This window comes from Podarcis cretensis, assembly GCF_951804945.1.
Source record: "Podarcis cretensis genome assembly, chromosome: 12".
In the NCBI taxonomy this organism is placed as follows: Eukaryota; Metazoa; Chordata; class Lepidosauria; order Squamata; family Lacertidae; genus Podarcis; species Podarcis cretensis.
Window position 1 is genome coordinate 25,080,897 of NC_137181.1, and position 15,988 is coordinate 25,096,884.

Genomic DNA, 15,988 nt, shown 5'->3' on the forward strand with positions numbered 1-15,988 from the left:
CAATTACAATTATTACAATTGCTGTTATTCATTATTACTATTATCATTAGCTACAATTCATGAGCCGATCCCAGGGTAGGCTACAACTATTTAAAATTCAGAATTTGTAATGCTGTAATTTTAAATATAGTTGTAAGCTACTTCATAGAGAAAAAAATCTCTATGAAGAACAGGGAATAAATTTATGAAAAAAATAAATTCCTTTTTTTCTATACTGCAACAAAGCTGAGGTTTAAGCAAGGGGGTTTCAAAAGTAATACATTTTCAGATCTAACCAGGTCTGCAAAAACTTAACAAAGCAACTTACTTATACCTTGAGCAAGCATAATGGAAAATTTAAATGGGGCAAGGTAAGTGCCAAAGAAGAAATATTTCATCATATATTTATTTGTTCTTATGTCTGTGAGCAGTTCTGTCTACAAAACAGACAGAACATTCTGTGTAATAAGGAGAGTAGTCAGAATTTTGCCTTTCTGCGGAAAATCCAGGATTTCACAGTATCTCTATAGAATTGGTCTACATACCAGGCATTTCAACATTCCAGTGGGTATATTCAACAGTTTCCCCACTGGTCCACATGAATGTTCCTCTTTCTTGTATGTCAGAAAGACCAATCCAGAAATATTGTTCTGGCCTGAGCCCAATCAGACTAGTAAAATACGCTTGTTCGTATCTGCAGAAAAGGAATAAAAGGCAAAAGTATCATTTCATTTCTATGAAATGTTTTGTGACGAAACCCCTGCAAATGTAGCCATGAAGTAGCATGGGCTTGTATATCCATCTACTGTACAAATAAAAGTGTTGGCTCCACTGAGATGGCACATTCATCCCTATGGGAATAAAATAATGTCTTTTTCAGGAAGGAAATATTACAGCACCCAAGAAGGTTCAAGGGACCAGAGGAGGACATGTTCAGACATTGCAGAATTAATGTTCAGAAATAAGTCTGGATCCTGGGGGCATGCTCTGCCTTAAGCCTCCGTATGCTAACCATTTAGCCTACAGGGCTTGGATCCTAAATTTCCATTTGTGAATTGAAGATTTCAGATTTATGGAATGGGCCTTTCCCACATATCCTTTCCCTTTGAAGCCCCCCACTCCATACCCCTTAAAAATATTCTCCTGGGGGTTAGGGAACAGAACTGAATGTGTTGTGGGGGCAGAGGTCCTATGGAAGAGGGAATTGGCAGAAATTACAAGAATGGAGGAGCAATTTTAAATCATCATCATCATTTATTATTTGTACCCCGCGCATCTGGCTGGGTTTCCCCAATCCAAGGTATGGATTCTCTAAGTTTGAAATCAAATGGGCAAGTTGTATATCATCAACTTCCTAAGTAAAACAACGTAACAATATCACTTTGAGTGGATGCAGTTAAACACTCCTAAATTCCATGCTCCCACCTTCCTAACCCTTCCCTGGCATGTTCCCACCTATCTTTCTCTTCCTGGCCTTAACAATAGCCAATGTTTATGCTGCTACTGCTCTAAACTGTAGTTAATAGACACCACAACTACCAGTTTTTATCTGTGATATAGCAGGGTGAGCAACCTCTGGCATGTGGGCTAGATACAGCTCTCTGGACCCCATCCTGCCCATACAGCCCTCCTGGTCCCCTCCCATCCATCAGTTTTTCAGAGGAGAGGAGCTGAGAGGGAAAAGAGCTGTGGTGTTGTGCAAAGGGTACAATTGCAGCTCCTTCCTCTGCAAGAAGGTCTTGCTTCAAGAAGACCAGAGCACGGAGAAAATATTTCAGCAGAGACGGGTGTTCCCTGCAAATACGCCAAAAAGTCATCCATGAATTTTGCAGTTGCGTGTATGCATACGATTTTTACAATGCAATTGTGTTTTGAAGTTTTCTTTTTTCTTTTTTCTTTTCAAAAGCCCTAAGACTTGCAGTTGATCTTGCATTTATGCTATGTACATATTTTTGCTGGGATTACTGAATTATTTTTGACTTTTGTATATTCAGGACAGAAAAGGGGCAATGCAGTGCTTTTGCATTTTATAACCTATAAAAAAAAATGATGTAAAAGACGGAATGTGCAACTTGAGTGAAATTACTAATAAATCAATGCCTCTGTTTCCATGAGAAATAGCTTTGTTGCATAATATTGAGGTATGGTGTATGAATCTGGCTCCTCCCATTTTTATGTCTAGTCCCACCCACTATCGGCATGTAGCCACTGGCAGCTTTCCAACAGAATTATGTGGTCGTCCACCTGAAAGAGGTTTTTCATCCTGCCTTAAATAGAAGACGTTTTAGGGAAGAAAGAATCCTGAGATTTCTGCATGATGGCACCAGGCCTTAGCTTAACAAAAATGTCATATTTTCACTTCAGACAATTATTTTTATAATTAATAATAATAATAATAATAATAATAATAATAATAATAACCTGTCTGCAACAGAAGCTAAATGAGCATTGTCCTTTATACATGTTTGATTTGCTTCTGCGAATGTTGAATATACATTTCCAATCATGTAGCAGTATAAACCGTGTCTTTTCCAGCCCTGTTTGGAAGGAAGAATAATGTACTTTACAGACAGCCTGTGAGGTCAGGTGTGCATATTATAACCTTTTAAAAACTCTGTTGAAGACTGATGAAGGTTGAACAAGAGACAAAAACAGAATGAAAGGAACAAAAACTGGGTGAGTGCAGAAAGTAATACAGCTAAAATACTTCCTTAAATGAAATAGGATATTAGGAATGTTTAATCAGTAAAAAGGCCCTTTCCTGTAGGGATATCCGTTTCATTAAGAGTCTATTGTTTTATAGGGATATTAAACCAATTTAACTTATTATTGTATTTGCTCTGCTCCCTTGTGCAATTATGTTTGGGGTTTTTTTTTTCACTTTCTAAGCATGAATGCTGTTGAAATGATTTTTTGGTGGATCTGACAATTGTCTACTGTTGATGTTGGAAGATGGTCAGTTCCAGCTAATCAAGACTTTATTTTCCCAGATTAAGGGTTCATCCAGACTGCCTTCTGTGCAGCATTTCTAGGCACACATCTGGGATTTCCTGGTCTGTGCCTGAGAGGGTTTTGGTTTTTTGCCCCACCACTTTCTCCGGGAAAGCCCATGTTCTACCCCTGAATCAGACCAAATAGCAACCGGGTTGAGAACTTGATTTTATTTAATTATGCCAAGTGAATAACAACTGTTTATTCCTGTGTTTTACTATTTCCCTTCCAATAAAATAGCTGAGAGAAAAAACTCTGTACAAGAGTGAAAAGACCAAAAAAGGAGGGAGAAAGGTTAGGATCCTGACAAATGCCTGGCACATAAAACAAGTTTACAAAATACCACTAATTCAATCTGCATTTTCCTAATTTAATGCTTCCATGGCCAAAATACAAAACGTACAGTGAGATGATTGCTTTAATTCCACCACATCGATAGATATGGGTTTTGGGTTGTTGTTTTTTAAAAAAGAAGGCTTACAGTTACAAAGCAAGTAAGATAAAATGGCACATAAAGACACATAACTAAAGACACATAACTAAAAAAGGGGGGGGGTAGCAGGCAGATAACATCAAGACAGTTAAAGGTCTCAGATTCCAAAAACTTCAGCCAAACAACCACCACCGTAGACCAAACATTAAAAGCCTGGATGAATAAAACCATTTTTACCCTTGACAAATATCCGTAAGGCTAGAGGTCAGGAATATGGACCTGAGCAAGCCTCAGACAGGAGGATGTTGTGCATGTTTGTTGCATGTTTGTTGTGATACGCTTTTTTAAAGATAGGCTGTTCACTTGCTATGGTTCTGCAGAGCATTTCGGAGGTGGTTGGAAGAGAACCTGAAGAGAAGGGGGAGCCTGGGGGATTTTTTCAAATGAAAAACCACAATATACAGTAGCTACAAGGTTTCCAGAATAACTAGTTATTATGAGCACTGACTGGTGGCAACAGCAGATGACCACCCAAGTGTTAGGTAAGCAACCTGCATTGGACACAGGAACAAGGTTTTATCCCTTGTTGCATTGTAGGTGCTGCTCATTGAATGTGAGCACAACAACCACTTGGGGGAAGTGGGCCAAAGAGCCACTGGGAATTCTGTATTGATCTACTTACTTTCTGGCAGCCTTCTTCGACTACATCTGCATCTCCCGGAGTTTCTTTTAGTGGTTTCCTTTTGCAAATGTATCCATGTTCCACATCACAAGGTTGATCTGCCCAGAACCCTTCCTGCATTGGACAAAAGGAGTTGCTTGGATAAGATTTGTGACATATTTAGACAGGAATATACTTGGTATGGGACGCAGGTGGCGCTGTGGGTTAAAGCCTCAGCGCCTAGGGCTTGCCGATCGAAAGGTCGGCGGTTCGAATCCCTGCGGCGGGGTGTGCTCCCGCTGCTCGGTCCCAGCGCCTGCCAACCTAGCAGTTCGAAAGCACCTCCGGGTGCAAGTCGATAAATAGGGACCGCTTACCAGCGGGAAGGTAAACGGCGTTTCCGTGTGCGGCTCTGGCTCGCCAGAGCAGCGATGTCACGCTGGCCACGTGACCCGGAAGTGTCTCCGGACAGCGCTGGCCCCTGGCCTCTTAAGTGAGATGGGCGCACAACCCCAGAGTCTGTCAAAACTGGCCCGTACGGGCAGGGGTACCTTTACCTTTACCTTTACTATACTTGGTATACTAGAAGCACATCAAATGAGCCATCTGCTTTACTTTACCTTTCCTTTCATAACCACACAGTCTTCTTGTCTGTTGGTAGCATGTGTTGGCTCTCCACGCAGCCAGTTCGTGTATGTTACAGGAGTCCCATCCGTCCATTCAAAGTACATTTGAACCTTGCGGTCATTCAGCCCAATCCACAATTCATCAGATGAGCCTAACAGGATGAGCATAGGCAAAAATGGCACTCCGTTGGATGCAGATGAGCAAGGGGAAATGTAATTTCTGTACAGAATGTCTAAGGTCCAGGCATTTGGCTACTGAAGCAGCACCATGTCAGCCACTGCATGCCTAAGAACTATTTTCTCCAAGGTCAACCTGTTGGCAATAAATGTTACTCTGGAATTCAATAATGGGATCTCAGTTTCCTCTACCCACACATGAATTAAAATCTGCCCATTATTTTTAGCTTGCTGTTCTGAACTATTTCCTGTAAACTACTCCAGCTCTCCCCAAAAAGGAAAAGGTTTCTTTAATAGTGAAAACGGACATTAAGCCTCTTCTTTAATTAACCAAAGTGGGGGGATGAAAAAATGAAATGTCCTTTATGCCAGCTTTCACTAACTTGATGTGCTGGCTGGGGCTGATGGGCATTGGGAAAGCAAGCAAACTGAGAAAAAATGCAATTTGGATTTGTTAATTACCGTATTACTGTTCTTATCCTTTGAATTATTTGTTCTCTTTGGACCAAGCTTCCTATGAACATCCCATGGGATGTGAAGCAGAGCCTCTCTTACAGACTTTAACATCTGGGCATGTTAAGTACATAAGCATGCAAAAGCAGATCAGTTCAGTTCAGTTCAGTATCCTGTTCCCCACAGTGGTCAAATCAGATACCTCTGGGAAGCCCACAAACAGGGCATGACAGCAATGCATCCCATTTGCCACAATGGTCCTGTAGTAGCTCGACTATCCAATGTCATTTCCAGCACTTGGTACTAAGTAGCGCACTACTTCTTGTACTCAGAGACATATGCCTGACCTCATTTAGACCTTCAAGGATTTGTGCTTGGATGGGAATCCAATGGAAGTGGGCAAGAATTGCTTTGTACGGCCAGAAGTGCCAGCAACGAAAGCAGAACCCGCCTTCTGAGCCAGGGCAGCTCTCAAATTTTGAAGAACAGCTGCACATAAAATTGTAGAGTTGAAAGGGACCTAAGGGTTACATGCAGGTGACCCATATGGGGAATAGAACCCACAACCGTGGCCTTATCAGCACCACACTGTAACTAACTGAGCTAACTTTGGGGACACTAGACAAAGTGTCTGCTGTATCTCAAACCTATTACTGATAGTACTTTAGTGTGGTGGCATCGTTCTTTAACTCTGAAATCTGCCTTGGGTTAATGAATAAATCAGAATATAGATTTCAAAATCAGTAGTAGTGGTGTGCAGGCATTGGACTAGGGGGACTAGGCTAGTCCCCTAAATGTTCCCCTGGCACCTCCCTCCCAAAGCCCAGCTTAGGTAGAGAGGTGTGATGCTCCAATGGGCCCAAGAGCCCTCCCGCCACCTTCCCAAAGCCTGCCTAGCATTAAGAAGGAGGCAGCAGGGCTCCAGCATACTGCCAGAGCCCAGGAAGCTTCTGCCCAACTTAAGGAAGGGGGCACAATTCTCACGGGCATGACATCAGCACACACACCCCAATCACCCTTGCAAGCTGGTGTCTCTGGCCCTAACTGTTCCCCTATGAAAAATTTCACTGCACGCCACTGAGCAGTAGCAACAAGGAAAGGGAAATTATAAGGAAGGGGAGACAATGCTCTGGGACATGAGAATTTGCACAGAGGGATGAAGGGACACTGAATGGGCTGGATGAGAGACATGCAGAGACCGCTGATTTCCTGCAATGATCTCTCACCTTCTCTGTGCATATATCCATGCATACCCATAGATAGAGGAGCAGAGATGAAGCGGGAAACGATGGAGCTGGTAGGAATCTTCCACTCATGGGCACTAGCACATCAGTCGTAGGCTGGATGGATTGCTCTTCAATGATAGTTTCCCAATATTTTTTTTAAAAAAGGCTACATCCAGCAATATTCAATTGTCACCATATTATTTTTTTTAAGAACCAGCGGCAAGTTAATAGCTAAAAGTGTGTTCATGGAGTTTCTTGCCCTTAACTGTAAGAGATGTCACCACTGAGGCTGAATCCTGAACCCGAGCCCAAACATAACAGGTGTTTCCTTTCCACTGACCTGAATCACTAAGAACAAGATGGTGCTGCCAAGATGTGTACACAGGACTTCCTCTGACTAATTCAACATCCAAGCAGAATGTAGTACACTGTTTGGTTTTTCTGGCACCTACTGTCATTATAACCTCTGCTTCATGACAGAGATATTGCTTTTAAGTGAGATTTTCCATTGCTCCTGGTCCTGCATTCCTGATACTTACATAATGTTTTTTTCCCCTGTTTGTTCCCACAACAAGGTCTTCTCCCTCATTTTTCCACTACAGCACATCTGCATTACACTGCAAGACACAGAATCCAGCCATCTAGCACAGAAATTTATGGCAGAATCCTCAAAACATCACCTCTCACTGAAACAACTTTCTAGACTGGTTCTCAAACGGCTTAGTTGCCGAACAAATCAGCTCCTGAAGCCACAAACCCAGAAGTAAGTGTTCTGGTTTGCGAATGTTTTTTTGAAGCCAAAAGTCTGACGCGGCTTCCGCTTGAGTGCATCTTGGTTTCTGAATGGTTTCAGAAGTCGAATGGACTCCTGGAAAGAATTAAGTTCGAGAACCAAGGTACCACTGTACATACAGTATTGACTAGTATCTACGTACTTTTTAAAAATCCCAAAGGTCTGTATTGAAATAATCCCAGTTCTGCAGCAAGAAAAGATGCATTTTGTGATCTGTGCAAACTACACAAATTTTAAATTTTGTTTTGTTCTACAGTGGTACCTCTGGTAAAGTACTTAATTCGTTCCGGAGGTCTGTTCTTAACCTGAAACTGTTCTTTTTTTTTTTTTTTATAAATATTTATTAAGATTTTTTTAAAATACAAAATGCAAAAATAATAAACAATATAACATGGGTCATGACATTTTTTTCAGAACTTCTTTGGACTCCCTCACGTCTCCCACTCCCACTTACATCGTTATAAATTTTTCCCAGCAATTTATCATCTTGTTTATATTCTTAAATTTTGTTCAATTAATTTGATCTATTCTCCACAAGTTTTATATTTCCCTCAATCTCACTTATCGTCAATTTCAAATCTAATTCAATGATAGGCAATTATTTATGATCTAGCATCCTTCTTAGCCTTCAACCAAATTACAATACTTTTGTAGATATATCTTGAATTTCTTCCAGTCTTCTTCAACCCTCTCTTCTCCCAGGTCTCGGATTCTGCCCGTCATCTCGGCCAGTTGCATATAGTCCATCAGCTGCATCTGCCACTCTTCCAGTGTGGGTAGATCTTGAGTTTTCCAACTCTTGGCAATGAGTATCCTTGCTGCCGTTGTTGCATGCATAAAAAATGTTCGGTCCTTCTTTAACACCTTCTGGCCGACAATGCCCAGAAGGAAGGCCTCTGGTTTCTTAGTGAAGGTATACTTAAATACCTTTTTCAACTCATTATAAATCATTTCCCAGAAGGCCTTCACTCTAGGGCAAGTCCACCAGAGGTGAAAGAATGTTCCTTCGTGTTCTTTACATTTCCAACATTTATTATCAGACAAATGGTATATTTTGGCAAGTTTAACTGGGGTCATGTACCATCTATATATCATTTTCATTACATTTTCCTTCAAAGCATTACATGCAGTGAAGTTCAGCCCAGTGGTCCACAACCTTTCCCAGTCCTCAAACATAATATTATGCCCAATATCCTGAGCCCACTTTATCATAACCGATTTAACCATTTCGTCTTGTGTATTCCATTTCAGCAGCAAGTTATACATTCTTGATAAAACCTTAGTTTTTGGTTCTAACAATTCTGTTTCCAACTTCGATTTCTCCACCTGGAACCCTAGCTTTTTGTCATTTTTAAAAACTTCTTTAATCTGAGCGTAATGTAACCAGTCTCGCACTTTATCCTTCATTTTCTCCAAACTCTGCAATTTCCAATTGTCTCCGTCTTTTTCTAGTATTTCCCAATATTTTGGCCAATTGGCCTCCATATTGAGTCTTTTTCGGGCCTTAGCTTCCAGAGGTGAAAGCCACCTCGGAGTTTTGTTTTCCAATAAGTCTTTGTATTTTGTCCAGACTTTAAAAACTGCTTTCCTGACAATATGGTTCTTAAAGACCTTATTAATCTTAACCTTATCGTACCATAGATATGCATGCCAACCAAAGGCATTGTTAAACCCTTCCAAGTCCAATACGTCAGTGTCCTCAAGAAGTAGCCAGTCTTTTAGCCAGCAAAAGGCTGCGGCTTCATAATACAACTTTAGGTCTGGCAGGGCAAAGCCCCCTCTTTCTTTCGCATCAGTTAGTATCTTGAACTTAATTCTGGGCTTTTTGCCCTGCCAGACAAATCTAGATATATCTCTCTGCCACTTCCGAAAACACTCTGTCTTGTCCACAATCTGCAATGTTTGAAACAAAAATAACATCTTTGGCAATACATTCATCTTAACAGCAGCAATTCGGCCTAACAGAGAAAGCTTCAATTTTGTCCAACTATCCAAATCTCTCTTAATTTCAGACCAACATTTTTCGTAATTATCCTTAAATAGACTCAGATTTTTTGCTGATATGTTTACCCCTAGGTACTTTACTTTTTTAACCACAGTTAGTTCCGTTTCTCTCTGAAACTGTGCCGACTCTACATCTGTCAGATTTTTCCCCAACACCTTGGTTTTCTGTTTATTTAGTTTAAATCCTGCCACCCGACCAAAATCTTGAATCAGTTGTAATACTCTTTTTGTACTAGATTCTGGCTCCTGCAGGGTCAAAACTAGGTCATCTGCAAAAGCTTTAAGTTTATATTGTTTCGCTCCGACCTGAATCCCTTCCACCAACCGATCCCCTCTAATCATATTCAAGAGCACCTCCAGAACTGATATAAATAACAAAGGGGAAATCGGGCAGCCTTGTCGTGTTCCTTTTTCAATTTTAAACTCTTCAGTAACCACATTGTTTACTATCAATTTAGCCTTTTGTTCTGAATATATTGCATCAATCCCATTCTCAAAACCCCGACCCACTCCCATTTCTTTTAAATTTCCCTTCATAAATTTCCAAGAGATATTATCAAAGGCCTTCTCCGCATCTATAAAGATTAACACTGCTTTTGTATTTATATCAGTTTGCAAAAGTTCCAAAATGTCAATAATGTTCCTTGTATTAGCAAACATGTGTCTACCTGGGAGAAAGCCTGCCTGGTCTTTATGAATTACTTCATTTAGAACTTTTTTAAATCTACTTGCCAAAACATCTGCAAAAATTTTGTAATCCACATTTAAAAGGGAGATGGGACGGTAGTTCTTAAGTTGCGTCTTTTCAGCTTCCGATTTTGGTATCAATGTGATAAAAGCTTCCTTCCACGATTCCGGCGCCCTCCTCCCCTCCATAATTTCATTGCTAACCTCCATCAGTGGTTGAATCAAATGGTCTTTTAATATCTTATAATACTTGGAGGTTAGCCCGTCTGGCCCTGGAGACTTGCCCGGTTTCATGTTTTGAATGGCTTGTTCAATTTCTTGACATGTTATTTTACTGTTCAGGAGAGATCTATTTTCTTGTGACAGCTTTTTAAGTCCATTTTTCTCCACAAATTGTTTTATCTCGTCCTCATTCTGCGGCCCTTGAGTATATAATTTTTTAAAGTATTTCTGGAAACACTTTCTAATCTCCGTGGGGTTCTGAATGTTTCTTCCTTCAATTTCCAAATTTGTAACTGTATTCAATTTTTGTCTCTTCTTCAACTGCCAAGCTAGCAGTTTCCCACATTTGTTTGCCGATTCAAAAGTTTTTTGTTTCATTAATTTAATCTTCCACTCTATTTCCTGATTTATCAGTTTAGAATACTGTGCTTGATAGAGTTTGATTTCTCTCAAGATCGGCAGGGACTTCGGGTTTGATCTTAACTTCTTCTCCAATTCTTTTATTTTCTCCAAAATCTTATCTTTTCTATCATTTTGTATCCTCTTCCTTGCCGCATTCTGTTGTATCAAGAACCCCCTCATCACAGCTTTACTTGCATCCCAAATAACTCTTTTTTCCACCGCAGTGTTCATATTTATCTCAAAATAATCCTTCAATGCTTTCTGGGCCTTCTTAGTAATCTCCTGATCTCTGAACAAATTGTCATTCATCTTCCATCTAAAGGAACCAGTTGGTAATACTTAACCTGAAACTGTTCTTAACCTGAAGCACCACTTTAGCTAATGGAGCCACCCGCTGCTGCCACGCCGCCGGAGCACAATTTCTGTTCTCATCCTGAAGCAAAGTTCTTAACCTGAAGCACTATTTCTGAGTTAGTGGAGTTGTAACCTGAAGTGTATGTAACCTGAAGCGCATGTAACCCGAAGTACCACTGTATTATTATACCCACGAAGAATGCTAACAAGTTGTTCAGGGTTTCTGATGTTCCACCACCCACTGAGCATGATATCTTATTCAGCAATCCCTTCCAGCAGACTATCTTATACCAGGTCAGACTGCTGGCCTATCTAGCCCAGTATTATCCTCACTGACTTGTAGCAGCTCTCCTGGATCAAATGAAGTTGTCTTCCTCAGCACCTGCTACCTTATTTTTGTTGATGACAATACCAAGCTTTGAATCTGGCACCTTTTTCAAGCAAAGTGTTTTCTCTACAGCTGAGCTAGATAGAAAAGCTTCCTCATATTGAGTGACACCACTGGTCTACCTGGCTCTGTATTATCTGCATCAGGGGTGAGGAACCTGTGGTTCTCCAGATGTTGCTGGACTACAACTCCCATCAGTCATGCTGGCTGGGGCTGATGGGAGTTGGAGTCCAACAACATCTGGAGGATTATAGCAGCTCTGCATGGTTTCAGACAGAAGACATTGGACATCTCCATACTTGGAGATGCCGGGATTAAGCCTGGAATGATTTGCATGCAAAGCATGGACTCTGCCACAGCGTGATGGCCCTTCACTGCCAAGCCTTCTCTCCCAGCTGTATTGCCTGCTGTGCATTTTCTGCCCTTGAACCAAATCATAGCATTGGCACAGCCCAGTCAAAGCCGCTAGTCCAAGGGTTGTCAACCTGGTCCCTACTGCCCACTAGTGGGCATTTCAGGATTCTAGGTGGGCGGTAGGGGGGTTCCATGGCACAAGCTGAATCCTCCTTCCATCAAGCACTGGTGGGAAGTAAGGAAATTTTACCGTCATGAAAGATGCATTAGTGGGTGGTAGGTATAAAAAGGTTGACTACCCCTGCATTAGTCCTTGGAGCCTTCTGAGCCAATGCCTTATCTTTTTCCCACTGGCTTTGCATTGACATTTCAATAGGTCACTACAGATAATGATAATGATAATGATAATGATAATGATAATGATAATGATAATGATAATGATAATGATAATGATAATAATTTATACCCTGCCCATCTGGGCAGCTCCCAACAGAATATTAAAAACACAATAAAATATCAAACATTAAAAACTTCCCTAAACAGGGCTCCCTTCAGATGTTTTCTAAAAGTCAGGTAGTTGTTTATTTCCTTGACATCTGAAGAGAGCATGTTTCACAGGGCGGGTGCCACCACCGAAAGGCCCTCTGCCTGGTTCCCTGTAACCTCACTTCTCACAGGGAACTGCCAGAAGGCCCTCGGTGCTGGACCTCATTGTCCGGGCTGAACGGTGGGGGTGGAGATGTTCCTTCAGATATACTGGGCCGAGGCCATTTAGTGCTTTATATCTATTGTCGTACCTCAAGCAAAACAACCTCTCCACAGATGCATCTTAATTCCCACAAGCCTGAGAAATTGCTAGGCTGACACATATGAAATCAAAGACAAAAGGAGGCACACTAGAGAAGAAAGCTTTACCGAGTTGAAAAATGCTGCGAAACAGCCACTAAAATTCTTGATACCATTGTAATATTTATTAATCCTAGATGGGATGAAAGCAGGTGCCAGTTATGTAAACTACTGTTGCTACACAAAACATGCTAATTGTTAAGATACCGTGTACAAATACTCACTGTACCCAAGCTGGGAAATTGTAAAGCTGTACTCTTCAACGTTGTGTATACTCGCCAGATCTCCACCTTCCTTTCTGCATGATGCTAAGGCATCATTCCACAAGGCCGGTGTTCTGTGAATCTTGTAACAGTGGCCTGCATATGATATCCATCCCTCACGACACTTAATATTCACATTTGTTTCTGGGAAAACAACAGCCACAAACAATGATCAAGTAGGCACCTATGCACACAATGCTGTATAGATTCCACATAATGTTAGGGGCATGTACATCAGAAGGTCAGCAGTTCGAATCCCCGTGACAGGGTGAGCTCCCATTGCTCTGTCCCAGCTTCTGCCAACCTAGCAGTTTGAAAGCACGCCAGTGCAAGTAGATAAATAGGTACCAATGTGGCGGGAAGACAAATGGCGTCTCTATGTGTTCCTTCACAGTGTTCTGTTGCATAAGAGGTAGTTTAGTCATGCTGGCCATATGACCCAGAAAGCTGTCTGTGGACAAATGCTGTCTTCCTTGGCCTAAAGTGAGATGAGTACCGTACCCCATAGTTGCCTTTGATTGAACTTAACCATCCAGGAGTCATTTACCTTCTTTTACCTTACATTCACACACCTTTTCCTCATCACTTAAGCCCTATCTTCCTCCAAAGATTTCCTTTTAGTCCCCAATCCAGCACACACACGATATTGGTGATCTAAGCCTCCTTCACAAGTTTGCAAACCATCATAAATTAAGTCTGTTTCTCACACTACTGTATTGATAAACAGGTGCATCAGCAGGGAAACTCTGCTAAATAAGCTCCCCACTTTAATTAATAAATATAATGATTGTGTCGCTAAAAGGAGCGGGGAAATCTTTTAAATAACGTAGAAATGCATTTAGGAAACACCTGGGCATGTTTGCGTAGAATGCTGAAAGGGAATGGAAGGAAACTGTGACAACGCTTTGGCGTAGCACACAGGGATATTTATCAGAATGTGCTTTTAAGAGCAAAGTGGTGTTTTCCTGTCTCTCAGTGTCAGCGTCTCTGTTACAGATAATGGAATTTGCTGCCATAGCTGTCTAGAATCTGGATGCTTCCTTCTCACACTGAAATGTAAATACAATGTTTTAAATTCAAACTTCTGATGCTGAGGACATACACATTCTTGCATTTCAGGTGGGCTCTACCATAAAGGGACCCAGAATTGTCTCGTCAACCGCAGACTCCTTTAAAATAAAATACTTTGCATTCTGTTTCCTCTCATGTTCTCTTTGGATAATACAGCAATAAATAAACCTGAAGCCATGGGCCAGTTTATAAGGAAGACTTTGAGCATGCAGAAGCCCTTGGCTGCCAGCACAGAGAAGGAGGCACTACTGAAGGAAGAGGATGGATTATTGAAAGTGGAAGCAGCTGCTACTGCTGAAAGGGCAGAAGAAGGTTCTTCATGGATGGCTGCAGGAGCTGTCAAAGCTATAGCTGAGATGCTTGCACATACTAGGGATGCTAACTGTGTAGACGCCTGTGTTACGCGGCCAATAGACCCTTTTGAAACAACAGAAAACAATACTATCCTCTTCAAGAACTGGGTGTTTTGAAGACTCCTCTTCACAGAGCTTTTTGAAAGAGCTCCAAAATACATCTGAAGCTTTCCCTTTTTTCATCAGCCTACTGCCAACTTCTATTCATCAACCTACCTGAAGAAATAGTGATGGAGTTCAGACTGGAATTCTCTTTTTTACAAATGTAACCAAGTTTCTGACTGCATTCTAGAGTTTCCCATTTGCCATTTTTACTGGGATTAAATGTTCCACAGGTTTTTCCAGGCTCTGGAGAAGGACTCCCTTTAAGAAACGGGCACAAATAAGAAGGATATTCACTTTACAGAGTTCAAGGTCTTCGTTACAAAATTTCATTGTAGCCAACGGGCATGTAAGAGGCGTTTACTACACAAAGTCAGCTCAGTAATCAGATCAGCACATTTAATTGATCCAGGCTGCAATTTTGCTCACGGCAAAAGTGCTCGGTTCAGTGTTTCGCCTCAAGATTTCAGGCCTTCAAGCTATATTTGTAATGAACATATGAATGATTCCTCACAAGTCATCATGGCCAGTGATAGGATGATGGTATGTATAGCTAAACATATCTGGAAGGCCATAGCATATTGGACCCAAGAACACATGTTTTGGATATCTAAACAAAAATTTCAGGATGAGAAGATGAAATGGGGCATCATGAATTGCACTCTTAGTGGGGAAGGGACATTTGAAATTGTGTGTTTTTTTGCTGTTGATGTTGTTCTCTACTGCAAAAAAAGAGGGAAAACTAACAGATATGAGGAAAATTGAAAAGACAAATGCATTTAGAATATATAAACACCCAAACAACAGTGATTACCTGGTGCCCAGTTTAGGTATCTGAAAGGATGGCCACCACTCCATTGCCATCCACGGTTGGAGTCCAAACTGTTAAGACCAAACCAGAGTTCAGTAGTCAAAGTGGAAGTTAACCCTAAATGAGCATGCAAAACACAGCAAGGTATCAGTCTCAGGAATGCGGACTCCACAACAGGCAGTAGTAATTACAGGTACCGGTAAGTGGGTAAGGATGAGCATCAAAGTTGCAGAGTGAAGGAGAATTTCAGCAATCGAAAACTTATTTTACCACTGCAGCATTAAGAAGGGAGAAGCACCATCTGCCAAAAGTTTACTTTGTGGGCACAACAACACCTTACTGAATTTGGTAAGTCTACTTCTAGACCTGCCTTTCATGGTTACGACAAGAAGAACCAGACAAGATGGAGCCAAGTTCTTGCAGAAAATAAGCATTTGCAATCAGTCTCATGCACCCACTCTCCTGGATTGTGGTGATCAAATACATGAAGTAAAATTTAAAATGTGCAAAGTACTTTTGGCTCACCACTAAATCTCCACAACCTGTTCCTACATATCTGGTGTCAGGAAGTGTGACTCCCACAGCAGAGAGTATGAAACATTGGCAGTTTGGACTGGGGCATCTGTTTTCACAGATTAAGCAATAAATCTGATCGTTTCACATTGAAATTGAAAATGTGAAAAGAGGCTTGAGCAAATAGTTCCTTGTGAATGCAAATCGGTTGCTCAGTATGTGCAAGACAGTCAAGCAACAAACAAGCCCACCTAACAAGGTTTAGAAAAAATAAGAATA

At 41.2% G+C, this 15,988-nt stretch overlaps 2 protein-coding genes across 3 annotated transcripts in view; one reads left to right on the forward strand and one right to left on the reverse strand.

Annotated features, from left to right (window-relative positions):
* Positions 1-15,988, forward strand: part of ST8SIA6 (ST8 alpha-N-acetyl-neuraminide alpha-2,8-sialyltransferase 6) — a 473,234-nt gene that overhangs the window by 298,705 nt on the left and 158,541 nt on the right. The window lies entirely within an intron of this gene.
* LOC307200009 (macrophage mannose receptor 1-like) overlaps positions 1-15,988 on the reverse strand; it is a 57,613-nt gene that overhangs the window by 29,466 nt on the left and 12,159 nt on the right. The window contains exons 5-11 of the mRNA XM_079948260.1: positions 15,200-15,313; positions 14,500-14,646; positions 12,821-13,003; positions 4,685-4,842; positions 4,086-4,199; positions 2,401-2,516; positions 525-673 (exon numbers count right to left, since the gene is read on the reverse strand). Coding sequence (XP_079804386.1) covers positions 525-673; positions 2,401-2,516; positions 4,086-4,199; positions 4,685-4,842; positions 12,821-13,003; positions 14,500-14,646; positions 15,200-15,313 — 981 coding nt within the window. The remainder of the gene's footprint in view (positions 1-524; positions 674-2,400; positions 2,517-4,085; positions 4,200-4,684; positions 4,843-12,820; positions 13,004-14,499; positions 14,647-15,199; positions 15,314-15,988) is intronic.